This window comes from Lepus europaeus, chromosome 5 (genome assembly GCF_033115175.1).
Source record: "Lepus europaeus isolate LE1 chromosome 5, mLepTim1.pri, whole genome shotgun sequence".
Lineage (NCBI taxonomy): Eukaryota > Metazoa > Chordata > Mammalia > Lagomorpha > Leporidae > Lepus > Lepus europaeus.
In genome coordinates, this window is record NC_084831.1 from 48,400,141 (window position 1) to 48,415,861 (window position 15,721).

At 45.4% G+C, this 15,721-nt stretch overlaps 1 protein-coding gene across 3 annotated transcripts in view; it reads right to left on the reverse strand.

The window, feature by feature from the left end:
* DAB1 (DAB adaptor protein 1) overlaps positions 1 to 15,721 on the reverse strand; it is an 896,917-nt gene that overhangs the window by 60,631 nt on the left and 820,565 nt on the right. For all 3 annotated transcript variants that reach the window (XM_062193360.1, XM_062193362.1, XM_062193361.1), the window contains 3 exons: positions 11,576 to 11,707; positions 10,825 to 10,944; positions 2,007 to 2,066 (listed from right to left, as the gene is read on the reverse strand). In XM_062193360.1, coding sequence (XP_062049344.1) covers positions 2,007 to 2,066; positions 10,825 to 10,944; positions 11,576 to 11,707 — 312 coding nt within the window. The remainder of the gene's footprint in view (positions 1 to 2,006; positions 2,067 to 10,824; positions 10,945 to 11,575; positions 11,708 to 15,721) is intronic.

Consider the following 15,721-nt stretch of genomic DNA (forward strand, 5'->3'; position numbering starts at 1 on the left):
AAGATCCCAGGGCAAGTGGGATCCACTGCCCAACACACACAATGTTTTCTCGTTAAGTTAGGTTCACAGTCCCTCTTGGTAGATGAGATGTTGGAGTTCAGGGTTAAGAAAACTCAACAAAATCCTACAGGTAGTGAGAGAAAGAGCTCAGATTCCAACTGCAGCCACCTGTCTATACTGCAGCCTGAGCTTACTTCCTGCCTCTCTGAGACTTTTAGAACTGCTGAAAGAAGTTCTTGGGAGAAGTCATCATCACCATCAGACCAGCTCTGGGACTAGTGTGGGAACAGAAAGTGGGGAGCCACTGCAGGCCCTTCAGTGGCCTGCACACAGTGCAGGCAAAACATCTGGTGCATTTAGTTAGTGACTATTCTGGAATTAAAAAGAAAACAAACAGGAAGTATCTTTAAAAGAAAGTACCAGGGCTTTTCATATATCCTTTCTACAGAGTAGACCTATGCATGTATTTAGCAAATGTTCCTTAGGTAATGGTGTTGTGCCTGGCTTCCACATGCCAGGCCCTAGGTTTTCTCCTGGTAACAACACCAGGACCCCAGGAAACTCATGGAGGTGATGGGGAAGGAGTGCTATTAAGAGCAGAATGACAGGGTATAGGGGGAACCCAGGCAACAGTAATCTGCTGACACTCTTCAGAGGAGCAATTCCTGAGAACACAAAGTGGGAAGCGAGGTTGGAACACTGGAGGAGGGGTACAGAGACGGTAGGGGAGGGGGTGACTCCTCTGGAGCCTGGAGTTGGGTGGGCTGGCACCACACTGCCTAGGTCCCTGGACTTGGGTGTTTGGGAGGGCTGCATCCCAGCTTGCAGGATACAGAACCTCAGATCTGGAGAGGACATGAAAAACTCCTCTACCCATTCAATGTTTGAATCTCCCTGGTGATCTTGCTGATAAGAGGCCTTCAAAGCACAGTTTGCACAGCTCCAGTGATGGGGAGCTCACCCACTGGGCACACTGAGACCCATGACTGGGCCAACGCCCTCTTGCATACAGCAAGCCCTTGGGGTCCCATCTCCATATTCATGGTTTCTTCCCCAGGACATGGTCCCCTCAGCCATGCCTCCTGCAATGAGGTTTTAAATCTCTTTACAGATCTTACCTTAAGGCATACAGGTATGCCTACATGTCTCTTACAGTGCAGGGTCCAGGCCTTATAACAACAGTGTTCCTGGTGCAATCATTCAAGCCTCACCACAGCTCTGCTAGGCTGACAGCTGGGATTCTTAAGGGCCTGCTTGACTTCCAAGTCTGAGCTCTTTCCACATGTTGTTTGGATGAGTGTGATCAATCATGCCTATTCACTCTATTTCTTTTTACACAGCTGGTAGGTAGCAAAGTCATGTGCACTACTGCTATGAGCCCCCATTAGCTCCCAGTGTACCTGAATTTCATGTACTTGCCTTCTGAGTGCCAGCCTGAGGTCCTAAATACAAGTTCTGGAATTCACAGCAGCTTACGGTAGAACCACAGAGCTGGGGGTTTTCCTCTTTTGTCTCAGATTCCCAGGAGTCCCCAAAGCTCATGGGATCGAGGAACCCGGATCTTGTCCTTAATGCAGTACACCTCCCAGGCTCTGCAAGCCTCCCACACGTGGCCTTGTCCACAGTGCTCTCCCCATTGACTAGACCCTTAGGTACGTCAAATGCCCAGATCAGTCCCTCTCCTGTGTCTTACTGAAACTCAACCACTTTCAAATGGGTTGGGCAGTTGGCTGGAGGAGACTTTTGCTGGAAACACCTGAGACTTTGAGTCCCTCAACAGGGTGCTCTACACAATCCATCTCACCCCCATGCATGGGGCCAGACTTTCCATCCAGACTGGCGCCTCTACCATTTTTGCCTTACGTGCCCTTCCCCCACAGCATGCAGTCCCCAGCCGCACGGGCTGTGACACTCTTTGCAGAAGCAGGTTCCCTTCCCCAGGCTGCAGACGTAATCTCAGCATGAGTCCCGGTCACAGGCACCCGGCAGCAGCGAGGTGTACTTACACTTACAGGTTGACTTTTTGGCACATCATAAACACCTTCCTTCTTTTGGCTGGTGGGAACCTGTGGGAAAAATCAAATTCAACACGATCAAAACATCCCCTACTCCACTCTGAAAGAATACAGCAGCCAGACTTGAGCTCCAACCTGGCTAAGTGTATGTGAGCATGGCCGCTGGAGCCAGTCCAAGGTGCCCAGCCCCAAGGGGGTGCTCTAACTGTGAATGCATCAGGCCAGGGTCCTTTCCTTAGGAGAATGGGCTAGGAGAGAGGTGAGCAGCATCTATCAAATGTTTGCAGAGTGTCTCTGCCATTGAGCTCCTCACAGAATCACAGAATAGGGAGCTTACAGAGATCTCAGGATTCATGTTGTAAAAACAAACAAACAAACAAACAAAAAAAAAAAACAATTGTTTCACTGAAGACAAAGCTAGAACCAGGGATGTGCTCTGACTTGCTCAAAATTAGAAACAGTTCGTGGCTGGGCTTAAATTGCTCATTGCTAAGAATGACATCCAGGTTATTCAAAATACATTTTGAGTATCCCTAAGCCAAAAATCTTTCAGGCTGAAAATTTTGGATTAGGGTTGTTCTGTGGTCAAAGTCTCTGCAAAAAGTTCAAAATTCAAACAAACAAACAAATCCAGTCCTAACAATTCTGGCCTCAGGCATTTTGGATAAGGGATGTTCAACCTGTATAGCAAATATCAATGCTAGCCGGATAGCAAATACCAAATGCAGCTTCTATTGGGATCATATACAAGCCTTCTGATGATTCCTGAAATGTTCGCACTCCAGGAATGGGCCTATAAGTGGTATGAAAAGCACAGGGCTAGGATCTAGAAGATCATCACTTCTAACATTTATCTGCACCTTCCTCCTTCCCCCATTTGTCCACTAGGTCTTTCTGAAGGGCACCCAGCTCTTCTGAGCTTTGCTATCATCAAATGGCCTCTATCAGCTCTGCCTTTTGCTAGGTGATAGGAAGGATCCAGTGAGGAAACAAATCAGAAATACGCAAAGCTTGCACAGGTCCCACAGTGCTGGGATGCACTGGAGTGATAATACGCCGTTCACCCACATGCGGACATATTTCATGATGCTAACGAGAGTGGGTATGTTCACGACTGTTCTAATGAGTCGGTCTGGGCTGTGGACTGCAGCAAGCCAGACCGAAAGCACTCATTCGTTGTTCCTCCCCCAGCGACTGCCGCAGCAGCTTAGCTCACACCTCCAGCACGGGACCAGCTGGCCGTGTCCCTCTCTCCATCAGATCTGGAGCTCCTGAACAGCAGTGCCTAACACCCAGGAGGCACTCAGTGCAGGTCTGCTGGGAAGATACACTACTGACCAATGCAGGGGATGGCGATCCAAGACAGAAAAAAGAAAAAAAAAAGACTGGAGCCCCTACTATCAGTCCCTTTATTATTTTCACTCTCATTTACCTTAAAACCTTCCTAAGAGCCCTAGGAAGTTGGCATTATCACTTGCACTTGAAAGGGTAGAAAGGGAAGCTCAGAGTTGTGAGGGCCATTGCCCAAGGCTTCAAAACTGGTGCTGTTCAAAGCCAGCTCTTCCTGGCTACCAAGGAAGACATTTATTAGTAATAAGTGTGCTAGCAAGGACTGGGCACTTTGTGTGTGCCAGATACTGTTCTGAACATTTGTGTTTCACACACATTCTCGTGTAATCTTCAGAACAAGGCTAACAGATAAAGACGTCAGTGGTTCCTGAGATGCAGAAGAGCAGGCCTGGACAGGGTCCCAGGGTCGTTGAGCGGGGAAACCCAGAGGTGGAGTCCAGACAGTCTGCCGTTAGGCGGCTAAGCTACTCAGATAGCTATTTTGGGTGGATAGGGTTTTGTTTGTGTGTTTGTTTGGTCCACACATCTTCTCTTCCCAGCAGCTCATGTGCATTCTTGCAGAAAACGGAACCATGAGTGAGCACGGCTGTGCACGTCCAGAGCTGTTCTTGGACACCTCTGTTTGCAGGGGGCCAATGAAGAATGTCATTTCTTTGCTCCTGATCACTGAGCTTCATTGAAAGGGATTCCTCTCAGAATGCCTGCAGAGTCCTTGCTAAAGAGGGCCAATAAATTATGAGAGCTCACTTTTGTTTTGACTAGCCCACCCTTTAGTGAACAAAATGAACAGCGGTTCTGCTCCCTGTAATTCACTGCTCACTACGGACACTTAGCACAGCGGAACCGCGGCTGCCTCTCAATTATCCCTGCAAATGGAGGAGAAGCGGGCCAAGGGATAAACCCAAACTGTGCATAATTGAAAAAGCTTTTCCCCTTGGCTCTCCCATGGGTGAGATATCAATCTGCCTGTTTGTTCTCTAAGATTGATCTCAGCCAGGACATCTTCCTGGAAGCCTTGCCTGAATCTCTCAGCCTGGCTCGGGGCCTTCCAATGAACTCTTGTAGCCTCCAGTGTAGCCTCTGTTCAAAATATAAAAGGCACCACTTTCGATCTAGCTCCCTGCTAATGGCCTAGGTAAGCAGTGGAGGATAGTCCAAGTGTTTGGGCCCCTGCACCCAACGTGGGAGACTCAGAGAAAGTTCCTGGCTCCTGGCTCCTGCCTGGCCCAGCCTTTGGTCGTTGTGGCCATCTGGGGAGTGAACCAGCACATAGAAGACTGATATCTTTCCCTCTCTGTCCTTCCCTCTCTGTAGCTCTGCCTTTCAAATAAATAAATAAATCTTAAAAAATAAATAGATAAAAGAGTTGTCATAGTACCTGTTCTTCCCGACTCAGGAGTTCCTGGAAAGGCCAAAATTAGGTGACGCGTGAAACTGCTTTGTACTATGAGGCTCAGCATTGTTTTAAAAAGGTCATTTGGGGGCCGGAGCTGTGGCATAGCGGGTAAAGCTGCCACCTGCAGTGCTGGCATCCCATATGGCCGCCGAGTTGAGACCCTGTTGCTCCACTTCTGATCCAGCTCTCTGCTATGGTCTGGAAAAGCAGTAGAAGATGGCCCAAGTCCTTAGGCCCCTGCATCCACATGGGAGACCTAGAAGAAGCTCCTAGCTCCTGGCTTTGGATTGGCCCAGCTCCTGCCATTGTAGCCATCTGGGGTGTGAACCAGCAGATAGAAGACTTCTCTCTCTCTCTCTCTCTCTCTCTCTCTCTCTCTCTGCCTCTCTAAATATGCCTTTCAATTAAAAAAAAAAAAATCTTTAAAAACAGTAACAAGATCACTTGTCCTGCGGCAGGAAAGGGGCCGACAATGATCACTATCAACACAGCTGGGAAGCGTGCTCCAGGAGCAGCGGTGCTGGCTCTGGAGCAGTCTCCCATGTGAACAGCCCTCTGCCAGGTGCGGTTACAGCCCTCAGCCAGGCTCCGGTAATTCAGCTTCACTTACTACACTGTGGACAGCACCCGGTGTGGACGGGGCGAGGAGGGACTGAGAACTAGCACTGATGAGGAGCCACGCTGTGACCACCTTCACTTGACGATTTCACATCCCTTCCAGGAGCAGGTAATATGTTGTCCTCATTTTACAGCCCCAGAAAACTGAGATACACAGCTTATGTACTTCACTCAAGGTCAAACACAGTGTAAGGATGAGGTCCAGGTGTGTGGACCGCGTTGTAGAGAGCAGGGAGACAAAAGCAGAGACTACGGGGAGGCAGTCCGAGGTGTCTCAAACAGTGCTAGCTGCTCAGGTGGAATAACTGAGACACTTGGAGATGGTTCTAATGAGAAAAAAAAAAAAAAAAAGAATGACGCTCCTAATAGCAGCTCTTTAAAAGCCCAGCCTTATCTTTAGGCCCAAGAGCTTATCTCTTGTTAAGTAAATTGAGCCCCAGCTGACTGGCCCTGCAGGAGAGGAAGCTGACCAGAGGTCTTTCCAATAGCAGGCGATAAAATATTCATTCCCTTAAATGCTCCCTTCCTGTTAATGATGGACAGATGGGAAGATTTGGAGGTCAGAGCTGTTAAAACAAGTGTGATTTTTAGATAAGGACAGAAAGGGACCCAGAATCTAACTGTGAAACTCAGAATCAGGAATCCTGAGCTGAAAAGAGCCTTGGGATTTTTTTATTTATTTACAGACGTTAGAGAGTCCTGCAATTGTGGGTTCTGCCTCTTGCTCGCTCTGAGCCCTGCTTTACTTGTCTGTAAGGTAGGAGCTAGGAATTAAAGCCAAAGGAGGTTCTTGAGGGAGATGGTAAGATATTGGATATGAAGCTCCATTCACGGGGAATGCTCATAACCAGTTGCACAGGTGTGTGTACACACACACACAGCACTTCTAATAGTCTTGTGGCCCTACAGAAAAAAGGTGTGGGAGTTGGAGTCCCTAGCTTGCTAAATGCCGGCTTCACTTCTGTACTCTCGCTTGCTTGCTTGCCTGCTGTAATGCCATGATAGGCCTCATCCTGGACCAGGAAGGAGGCAGGCCGAGTCCTTGAGAACAAAGACAGCAAGCTCCCCTGGAATTTATGGCCCAACGCTTCCCACCAGTTCCTCCCCACGTCATCTCCTTTGTGTGGCCTTCTCTACACATAATGTATATAGTCTTTACGTTTAAATGAACATGTTAGGTCCTAATACCTTGCCATATAGAGAAAGAAGGTAACTTACTCACGAGATGACCTGCACCTTTGTAATTTGAGGCTATAAAAACCTCTCTTAGGCAAACGAGAGGGCCTTTTGCCTGTGTACTGCTAAAAGGCTGTGTAGGGGCAGGGGGTCCCAGCCGGCTGGTAACAAATAAACCTCTGCTTTTGCATCCCTGACTATGCCTTGTGCATTGATTGGGAAATTAGGACTCAACAAAGGTAATATGCTTCTCCACACAGAGTCCTACAGTGCTAAGAGCAGAGAAGGACCTTATCTGAGGGTTTCTGGAGTCTTGCTCGCTCACTTCTCAGAGGAGTAAGCTGATGCTCAGAGAGGGAAAGGAAGTTGACAGGTTAAATCAATGGCTGAGCTGACACTGGTCCTAAGATGGGGACTCCACATAGCCAGACCAGAAGATGCCTCTGCTTTGCATTCTACACATGAACTTGTTCCATTTTCACAGATGTTAACTAGCCTAACGTGTGAGTTACGGAGAAACTTTTACCCTGTTTTATGCCTGGGGAAACTGAGTTTCAGAGGAATTAAGAGCCTTGTCCAGACCACGCAGCCAGAGGTGGTTGGTGACAGAGCCAGAGTTACAGCCCAGCTCTCCACCAGCTTACACCAGTCCTTTCCCAGTACATAGACACCCTGCCCCGGGCTCAGTGGAGCTCTGTCTACTTCTGCTCCCTCTGGATTCAGAAACCACACATATGCAAAGCCCCACTTCATTTAAAAGGAGCTCTCTCATCCTAGGACAGGCTGGTTACCAGCTCTGATTTTAAGGTTGTACCTTAAAATCTGATGCTGGGGACAAATGCAAGTTTCCTTTTTCAAGAGAGAAACCTTGTAAGCAATAACTTTCATCAAAACCTCAAAGCCCAATCTCCCATTTGAACAGAATCCAAACAGATTCAGTGGAAACAGATGACTCCATCAGGCTACTTTATACCCAAATGTTGGTAGAACTAACACATTTTGGTCATTTAGAAGTCTATGCAATGATAGATACTGAATATCTGTTTTATTTTTATTATACAAGTAATACATGTCCAAGGCAGAAGCCCACACAATAAAGAAAATTAAAATCACTTAGTAACTGTATTGTTTCCTTTTTCTACAATGTTTATCTTCTAAATCAGAACTAAAATTCAAATTAGTGAAAAATTGCACATTGTCGTATTCATTGTGCTGTCCCTCTCCCTAAGATATATATAAGAAAAAATCAAAATGAAGAGTATGGCAGAAGAAGTCTGAGTCGGCCTTCATGCACATACTTGGGTATAAATCGACACAACACTGAGGAGCTCCTCAACTTCTCAGGTATTCCCCTGTACAATGGGACTAAAATACCCACTTTATTGCATATTTATGACAATTAAGTGAATTAGAAAGCATGTTCAATATTCCTCACATGCCAGACATTTGAGAACATTAGTTTGCCTTTCCTTTAGAAGGAAGGCATGTGATATTTAGTTGTCCTTTTCTTTTATTCATATTTATATTCTTAATTTTATTCATACTTAGAGTCTCAATATGTTTTCAAACTGTAATTTTTAAAAAAAAATTATTATCTGAGAGGCAGAGTTACAGAGAGGGAAAGGCAGAAAGAAAGGTCTTCCATCTGCTGGTTCACTCCCCAGATGGCCTCAATGGCTGGAGCTGGGCTGATTCAGAGGCAGGAGCCAGGAGCTTCTTTTGGGTCTCTCACATAGGTGCAGGGGTCCAAGAACTTGGGCCATTTTCCAGTGCTTTCCCAGGCCATAAGCAGAGAGCTGGATGGGAAGAGGAAAAGCTGGGAAACGAACTAGTGCCCATGTGGGATGCAGGCAGAGGTTTAGCCTACTACACCACAGTGCCGGCCCCTAAAATTATATTTTTGAATATATACTTTATTTTCAGTACTAGAGATGAATTTTTTTAAAATTTAAAGAGCACATGCTTTTGAAAAATAAAGAACCTTACTGTATGTCAAATAACAACTATTTATTACATTACTAATAAAATATTTGATTTTTGCTTTTACTATGAATACTTAAGATTCATTCAAAACTGAAATGTTGTACCCAACTATCCAACTGGTCCTTAAACATTTCAATAACAATGCATTGAAAACTACTGGTGAAAAAGCAGGGGAACTAGAAGCTAAATCACTCAAAGGTTTTTCTAGCAAGCCTGAAAATGACCCAAAGCCCACTTGTTCTTTAGTCCTGCCAGTGCACTGATGCGCTGGCTGGTAGTGGTGTAACAGAAAGAGAGGCAAGCAATTGTGTACCTGATAAATGTTTTCTTCCGTTTCAGGATCACGGATTGGCTCGTGTCCAGCCTCAAACACAATGTACTATTACAGGAGCAGCCAGAGAGGAAAGGTCAGAGGTGAAAAAGAAAGAGGGAAAAAAGCATTTGGGATTCAAGAAACAAATCACAGTGAGCATTAAAAGAAACAGGCATTAAAGAAAACACATTAAAGACACCATTGGATTCCTCTAGTACAATGTGCCTTGCTAAGAAAAACACTGCGCTAGTCTGCCATTCAGTCCAGTAGCTGTGGCTGCGCAGTGCCTGCAGCCCTTTCAGGAGAGCCTGCCTCTCCGTTCACTGGGGCTCTGTCTTAGTCACGTCTGAGCATGCTGGCATCGCTGCTGAGAATGCTGTCCCATGGAGCGTGCTGGGGACACAACACTTGGCAAACTCTGGGTCACAACAGAGGTCCGAAATCAACCTGGACGAGCTCTGAAGTCCCAAGCTCCCTCATCCCATAAATCTCACCTTGTTTTACATTCTCAGTGTTAAATACTGAAAACCAGCTTGCCAATGTCCATGCTTTCCAAAAGAACATGTGTCTTCATCCTTTCTGAGCCTGCCAGATAGGGGCTGAAGCCTTATATTATAAGCAAACTCTTGACCCACAGCATTCAAAAGCAATGACCCACCATGGAGTGCATCTGACTGGTTTGCCACAGATGCTAGATACTTCTTCCAGCTAAATATCTCTGTGATTTTGCATCTGCCATGGCAGCACCAGCTTTCTTTGTGAAAACATGCATTTATATAATAAGGGATACACACATATAGCATCTACATATCTCAGAAATGTAAGTTTGAGATTTTCTGTTGTGTTCCAAAAGGTAGGTTGGTTTTGACTTTTTCCCCTTTTCTGTATCTTTGCTTGCACAGAGCACATACTTAGGCCCAAGAGAGGTCGCCACTCCATGCACCGCTGGGGCTGCAGTCTTTACAGAGTCCAGAGACAGGCCCAGGCAGAGATGTCTCTGGAATCACCCTTGCCCTCCTCCCAACAGCCCTATGGCATAAGCCAAGAAATCCAAGGGACATCAGGGGGTCAGAGAGATTTCTCACAGTCTCTGAAACACTCACATTTGTGCTCAAATGTCACCCATATGCCAGGTCCCACCTCTAGTCCTTTACTGAAGGAAGTCCCCTCTTTTTTCACAGGCTCTTTAATGAACTCAGAATATTCAAGAGATGCCTGTGCATGCAGCTCTGGGATCAGACTTTTAGATTGTGGAGGGGACTGAGGCAGGGGCAAGAGGGGGAAGCACATCTCCAAATCCCAGGTTATCCATGTGGGCCAAACGTCTCTTAGGATGCATGGAAGGCCGCCCCTGGAAGGGCTGCTGGCCCTCACCCTCACAAACAGGCCTGGTCCCTCCCCAGGTTTTGTAGTCAGTGAATGCTTCCATTTTGAGCAAAAAGGCTGTGCCACAGGCTTAGCCATTTCTGAACTTAAAACCCCCGGCTCGTTTCAGCAATTACCTGGTACACAGGATCTTCAACATCCTCTTCCAAAATTGTCTATCGCAGAGTGAGGGCAGGGAGGGTGCAAAGCAGAAGATACAAAGGGAGAGATGTGAGCCGTTTGGAAATTACAGGACAGTAAAGAAACCAGCACTGGGAAGGAGAGGCTGGCAGGTCACTACAGCAACACACACAGCCAAAGCCCAAGCCCCTCCCCTGTTGCAAACAGCAGCAAAAGCAGCCTTGCACCTTTAGGGCTCTGCCACAGCTGAAATCTTCCTCTGGATTAAAGATTTCACTTTCTCTAACATATCTGGAGTTTCAGAAAATAAGGGATCATGCCTAACAGCTTGTTCTGGGTGCCTATCATTTACACGAAACCTTTCATCTTTGTTTATTTCTGCTTGGCAGCAGCAGGAGAAGGCCTGACTGTCAGTTTTCACCTCTGTTTATTTTAAGCCCAATCATCTCCTAAATTCACAGGAATACCTGGTACACGGCTTGTTCACACTGCTTATCCTTTTGTGCCTTTTTTTCCAATTCTTCTCTTTGCTTCAATTCGTAAATGAGTTGAAAGAGATCTCTCAAGTCCAGAATCACAGGTTCAGCCTGCAGTGAAACGGGGTGAAGCTCATTAAGAAGGGAATGGTGCTGAGCTGCAGTTGCCAATTTTTGTTTTTGCGGCTGCAACCCATAGCCCTTCCTCTCCCTATTAAACTGAAAGCATTCCATTCTTAATTAATTCTACCTTGTTTATATTGGTTTAGCAAATTGCATCTAGGCTAAAGTTCATTTCTTCAACTAATTATATTTGCAAATTCATAATAATCATAAGCATAAAAGACATTGCTCTTATTTATTAGTGATTTCGAATACAATAAAATTAGGGCAGGCCTTATGTAAAACAGCTATTTGTTTTCTCTTATTTTCTTTTTAAATGGGGCTATGAACACAAGGAAACTTATTTGTATACTGTGCCTCCATCCAGCTTAATCAGAAAGGAAAATAATTAGTCATTAGGAAATATCCATTAGGAAAAACAAACCTAGAGTGACTGGTCTGAGCATGCTTCCTGTTGCAAGGCTGCCACCTTTGAGCTGGGGAGCTGAGCCATAGCTGCTGCTGGTGGTGCGTGGCTTGGCTGTACATAAGGGTGGGCTTTGAAGGTAATGGACTTACAGTACTGTTTCTCCCAGAGTGACAAGGAGAGAGTTACAAGTCCCTTGGATAGGATACTCACCGCCTGGGCTGTTTTTATGGCCACAAATCTGTGATTCCCTTCCTTCCCACACACGTATCCAAAGGCCCGGTGATCTGTGATGTCCTTTGCAATGTAGGAGATTTCGTGCACAGCATGATGATGCTGGAGAGCCTGTTGGAGACAAAAGGAAGAGCATTATTTCCAGAGACTTCCCCTTCGAGCTGTTGATCAATAAGAGATGTGTTTCTGCTATGTGTGAACAGGCCCCAAGGGTTTTTGGAGAAACTGGTCCAGATGGAAGGGAAAAGAGCTATGCCTGCCCTTGAGAAGGGGAGGCTTCTCTCCATGGTCTCGATGCTGTGACCAGAGAGACAAACAGGACTGTTCGGTGCTGAGGGACCATCTGCGGCGGCAGCTGCCTGTATGAACTCGCAGGGCTTGCACCAGTCACTCTGAGCCAGCATGTGTGCACCTGCTCGATCGTTCATCAGGACCCAGCCCAGCCTCACCTCTGGCTGACAGTCAATACCTGTATGCACCCAGGGCTTCTGAACACTGGGGCAGACCCTGAACACTGTACAAGTCCAGGGGTGTCATTACATTCACAGCACCATGGAGGGATCAGTGCAGTGATGACACCTTTCCCACAGTTGATGGTAGAATGTGTTGGAGAACCAACACCTTCCTCTATTTTGTCTGGGGTAGAGGCGAGGTCACTCACAGCCCTGAGGCCTTCTGTAGGGTCAGTCCTTCTGTTTGTCATGTGCATTCTATCCTGTTTGAGACTCCCCCATTTTCTTCCCACAGAGATGATGCCTCCCCCTTGTGTGTTTCTGTATAACCATCATCTCTGCTCACCCAAAACTCCTGATGGGCTGTTCACATGGAGCTCCGTGGCTTCCCACATTCTCATGTCTTCTTTCCCTGATACAGTGCTCTGGTTTCCCATCTGTCTGCCCCACCAGGCCCTGTCATCATTATCTCTGTCACTTTAGCACTTTTCACTGTGCCTGTCCCAATAGTTACCAAACTAAATAACTTGGGGTTGAAGATCAGTATTTTGGAAATCTTTTGAAAATCAACTTCCCTTCCCATCTTTTTTATCCAAGCTTGGACAAATATTGCTCATCACCTATGAGGTGATGGTGATCTTTATGTTTCTGTTTCTGTATGAAATGTACTTAAAGCTGTCTTTATCCAACAATATTCTATGAAGGTTTATAGGGGCACTTGGGTGCATATGGCATATCTGAAGTCCTTAGGCAGAGCCTTTTCATTACACTGAGTATCAAGAAGCTTGAATTCTAGTCTCTGTGAACACAAGGTGCCTATTGGACCTCTTGGGATGTCAGATTTTTCCTCTAGCCAATGGCAGTTGTGTACCAGATCAATGGCTCCTTACCCAAGTCCTGGATCCAAAAGGGTCATTGATGTGAATAAAAAGAGGTCCCAAGCACTTTTCAAAATTTTGGAAAGCTAAACTAAATATTCTAATACGTCTGGATACTTCTTTGTGTATTCAAATGACATGCCAGGCTTATTTGGAATTATATCCAGTTATTGTTGCAATATTCCTTAGGTTGTATTTGAACATATTCTCTTAATGGCAACTAGTTATGCTTTAATAGTCCAAATAAGAAAATAAATGATTGTAAGTAGAGGTTTTTGTTTTTTTTTTTTTGGTTGGATAAAATCTTTTCCATTAGTGAGTCCAGAGGAAGGGAGAAATATAGCTCTTGGGAAGCTTGTTACAAAAATCAGGAATCACTGAAGTAGCTATTCTCTAAGCTCTTGTTCCATCTCTCCATATCCTTCAAGTCATTAGGACCTCTTTCCACAGAGCCAGGCTCCTAGTACACAGTGAGGAGGTCATCACTGGTTTAAGACCACTGACCTTCCAAAGCATCCATGACAGCCCACTGCAATCCTTCCCGGCTTCTGGCCACATGAATCATTCATTGCAGTGGAATTTTCCATTTTGCTTTAACCTCCCAGGGTTTGGCAAGTCACTAATCTCTCTAATGATTCTCAAAGGCTTAACACCATGACCAGTTTGTGCACTGACCACCGCACACCACGTTTGAAGCAGGATGTCACTGTCTGGCACCCTAGTCCCTCAAGTGGCAATAAGACAACTGTATAATATAAAGAGTTTTGAAAGTTGGTGTTGGTAAAGAAGGAACTGTATGTTGCTAAAATAATCAAGATCTACTTATGTTTGTTTGATTACCAGGACAGATTCAGCTCACAAAGGAAAATTGCTCCAAGAGCAGTAGCTTTTTCATAGTATTAATGATGCAAACATTGATGAGATTTATATTGCACAACATGGGGGCATTGATTTCTATGGGCTTTTGTGCACCAGGATACTTGCAGAAAGGGGAAGTCAGAGACAAAGATGTTGTCCTTTCGTCAAAAGCATTTCTCTTTCTGCATCGTATGGGGAATGTTATCCACGTCTTCTATTAAATCAAAGTTTGACGACAGTGCCTTATTGATTGTCAAGTGGAATATTGCTCTAAAATTAAGCTGCGATTAGAAGACTTCCTGGTGGAATTAGATGTGGAGATGATTCTGCAATGGTAAAATATCACCTACCATGCTAGACAGCAGATGGAGACGTTTTAATTTATCCAGGAATCCTCATTAAGTGTTTTAAAATCAAAACATTCTTAACGCCTGACGATACTTAATGTTGCCTTGCAAAGTGTAGCTGTGGATGTGTGTGTGAAGTGCAAAAAGATATTTGTAACATTATGTTTTCCCATAGTTAATTTTATGACATGTTAAAAAGGATTTCTCTGAAAGTGTCTCATTCATTTGGAAGCTAACAGTCAGTACAGGAATACGTCTCTACATTCTCCGATCTTAACCATGCAGACATAATATAGATACTTGGAAAGACAAATACATTCGAATTCTGTTAATCCCACAGTTGTATTATCACATTCATTTTAGCAACTCAGAGCGTCGTGTAAATACTTGCTCACTGAGCCTCAAAATTGCCCATGTCTTCAAGTAGATTTTATCAGCACAATCAAAGACAGCTGAAGCCAGGAGGAACCTGAAGTATTACACAGCTCAACTCTGAGTCTATTCACGAAGGGACAAAGATTGCACTGGCACGACCAGTACAAAACCCAGGACACGTCTTCCCACTCTGGAGGAAAAAGCATTGAAATAAAGAAACATGATTATGTAGATTGATGGCCTCCTTTCTCCAAGCTCCTTAGTCAAACAATAAAAAGGTGATCACCTGACAAGCTGGGATGAGGCAGGCAAGAGAAGGAAGCCCTGGCTAACGATGTGGAACTGAAGCTATTGAGGTCTGGGCAGGTATCTGAGGTTAGTCAGTCACAAGTGACAAGGCTTGGGGTAAGGGCCAGCTGTAGTTTACCTTAGTGAACTTCCGGGTCGTGCTACCTTGACCTGTGTCTCTGAGTGACATCTGTTGAGTAGCCAAGGCTGGAAAGGTGAGGGGAGCCCTTATTCAAAGCAGACAGAGGGTTTTTGTGAAGAGTTCCTGGGGCCTCACGTGTGGTTCTGCAGATTCAGGGAGAGCAATCAGGGAATAGGGTGCTGGAGCCGGAGGAAGTGGGTGGAGGAAGGACAAATTCTGGTCATATTTCTTCCCTATTTCCTTTAGCAACAGTTCTTATTTTTGGAAAACTGTAGTCTAGATATTCAAGTACTATGAAACATCAAAGCAGGTGCTTGGTCTTAAAAACAGAGCCATCAGGGACTCCTTCCCTCTGCCATATCTTCATGAATTCCTCTCATTTTGAGCCCTCTTCATTCTTTGAAGCATGGATAAATGTTGTCACTAAAAAATTCCAAGAGTATCGCAGGCATGCACATCCTCAGTCCAGTGTGATCTTGCTCCCACGACTGTGCCGTGAAGCTCATCATTTCCCCCTTTGGATTTTGTACCTGCCCACCTCTGCACCATTGCTCATGTGTTTTCTCTGCTGATTGCCTTCTTCTTCCTCCGTTTCTTGCTTCAGCAAGTCATAAAGTTGCATTATGCCTATGCGTCAAGACACAGATCCAACATCTCACTCACCCAAGAACCATTTCCTGGCACCCACATTCCCTCGGTAACAATCCCCATCCCTAGGCCCACTGCATTGCCTTTGTCTATATAAGATGCTGTGCACTTATTAATTTTGTTTACATTTGGACATT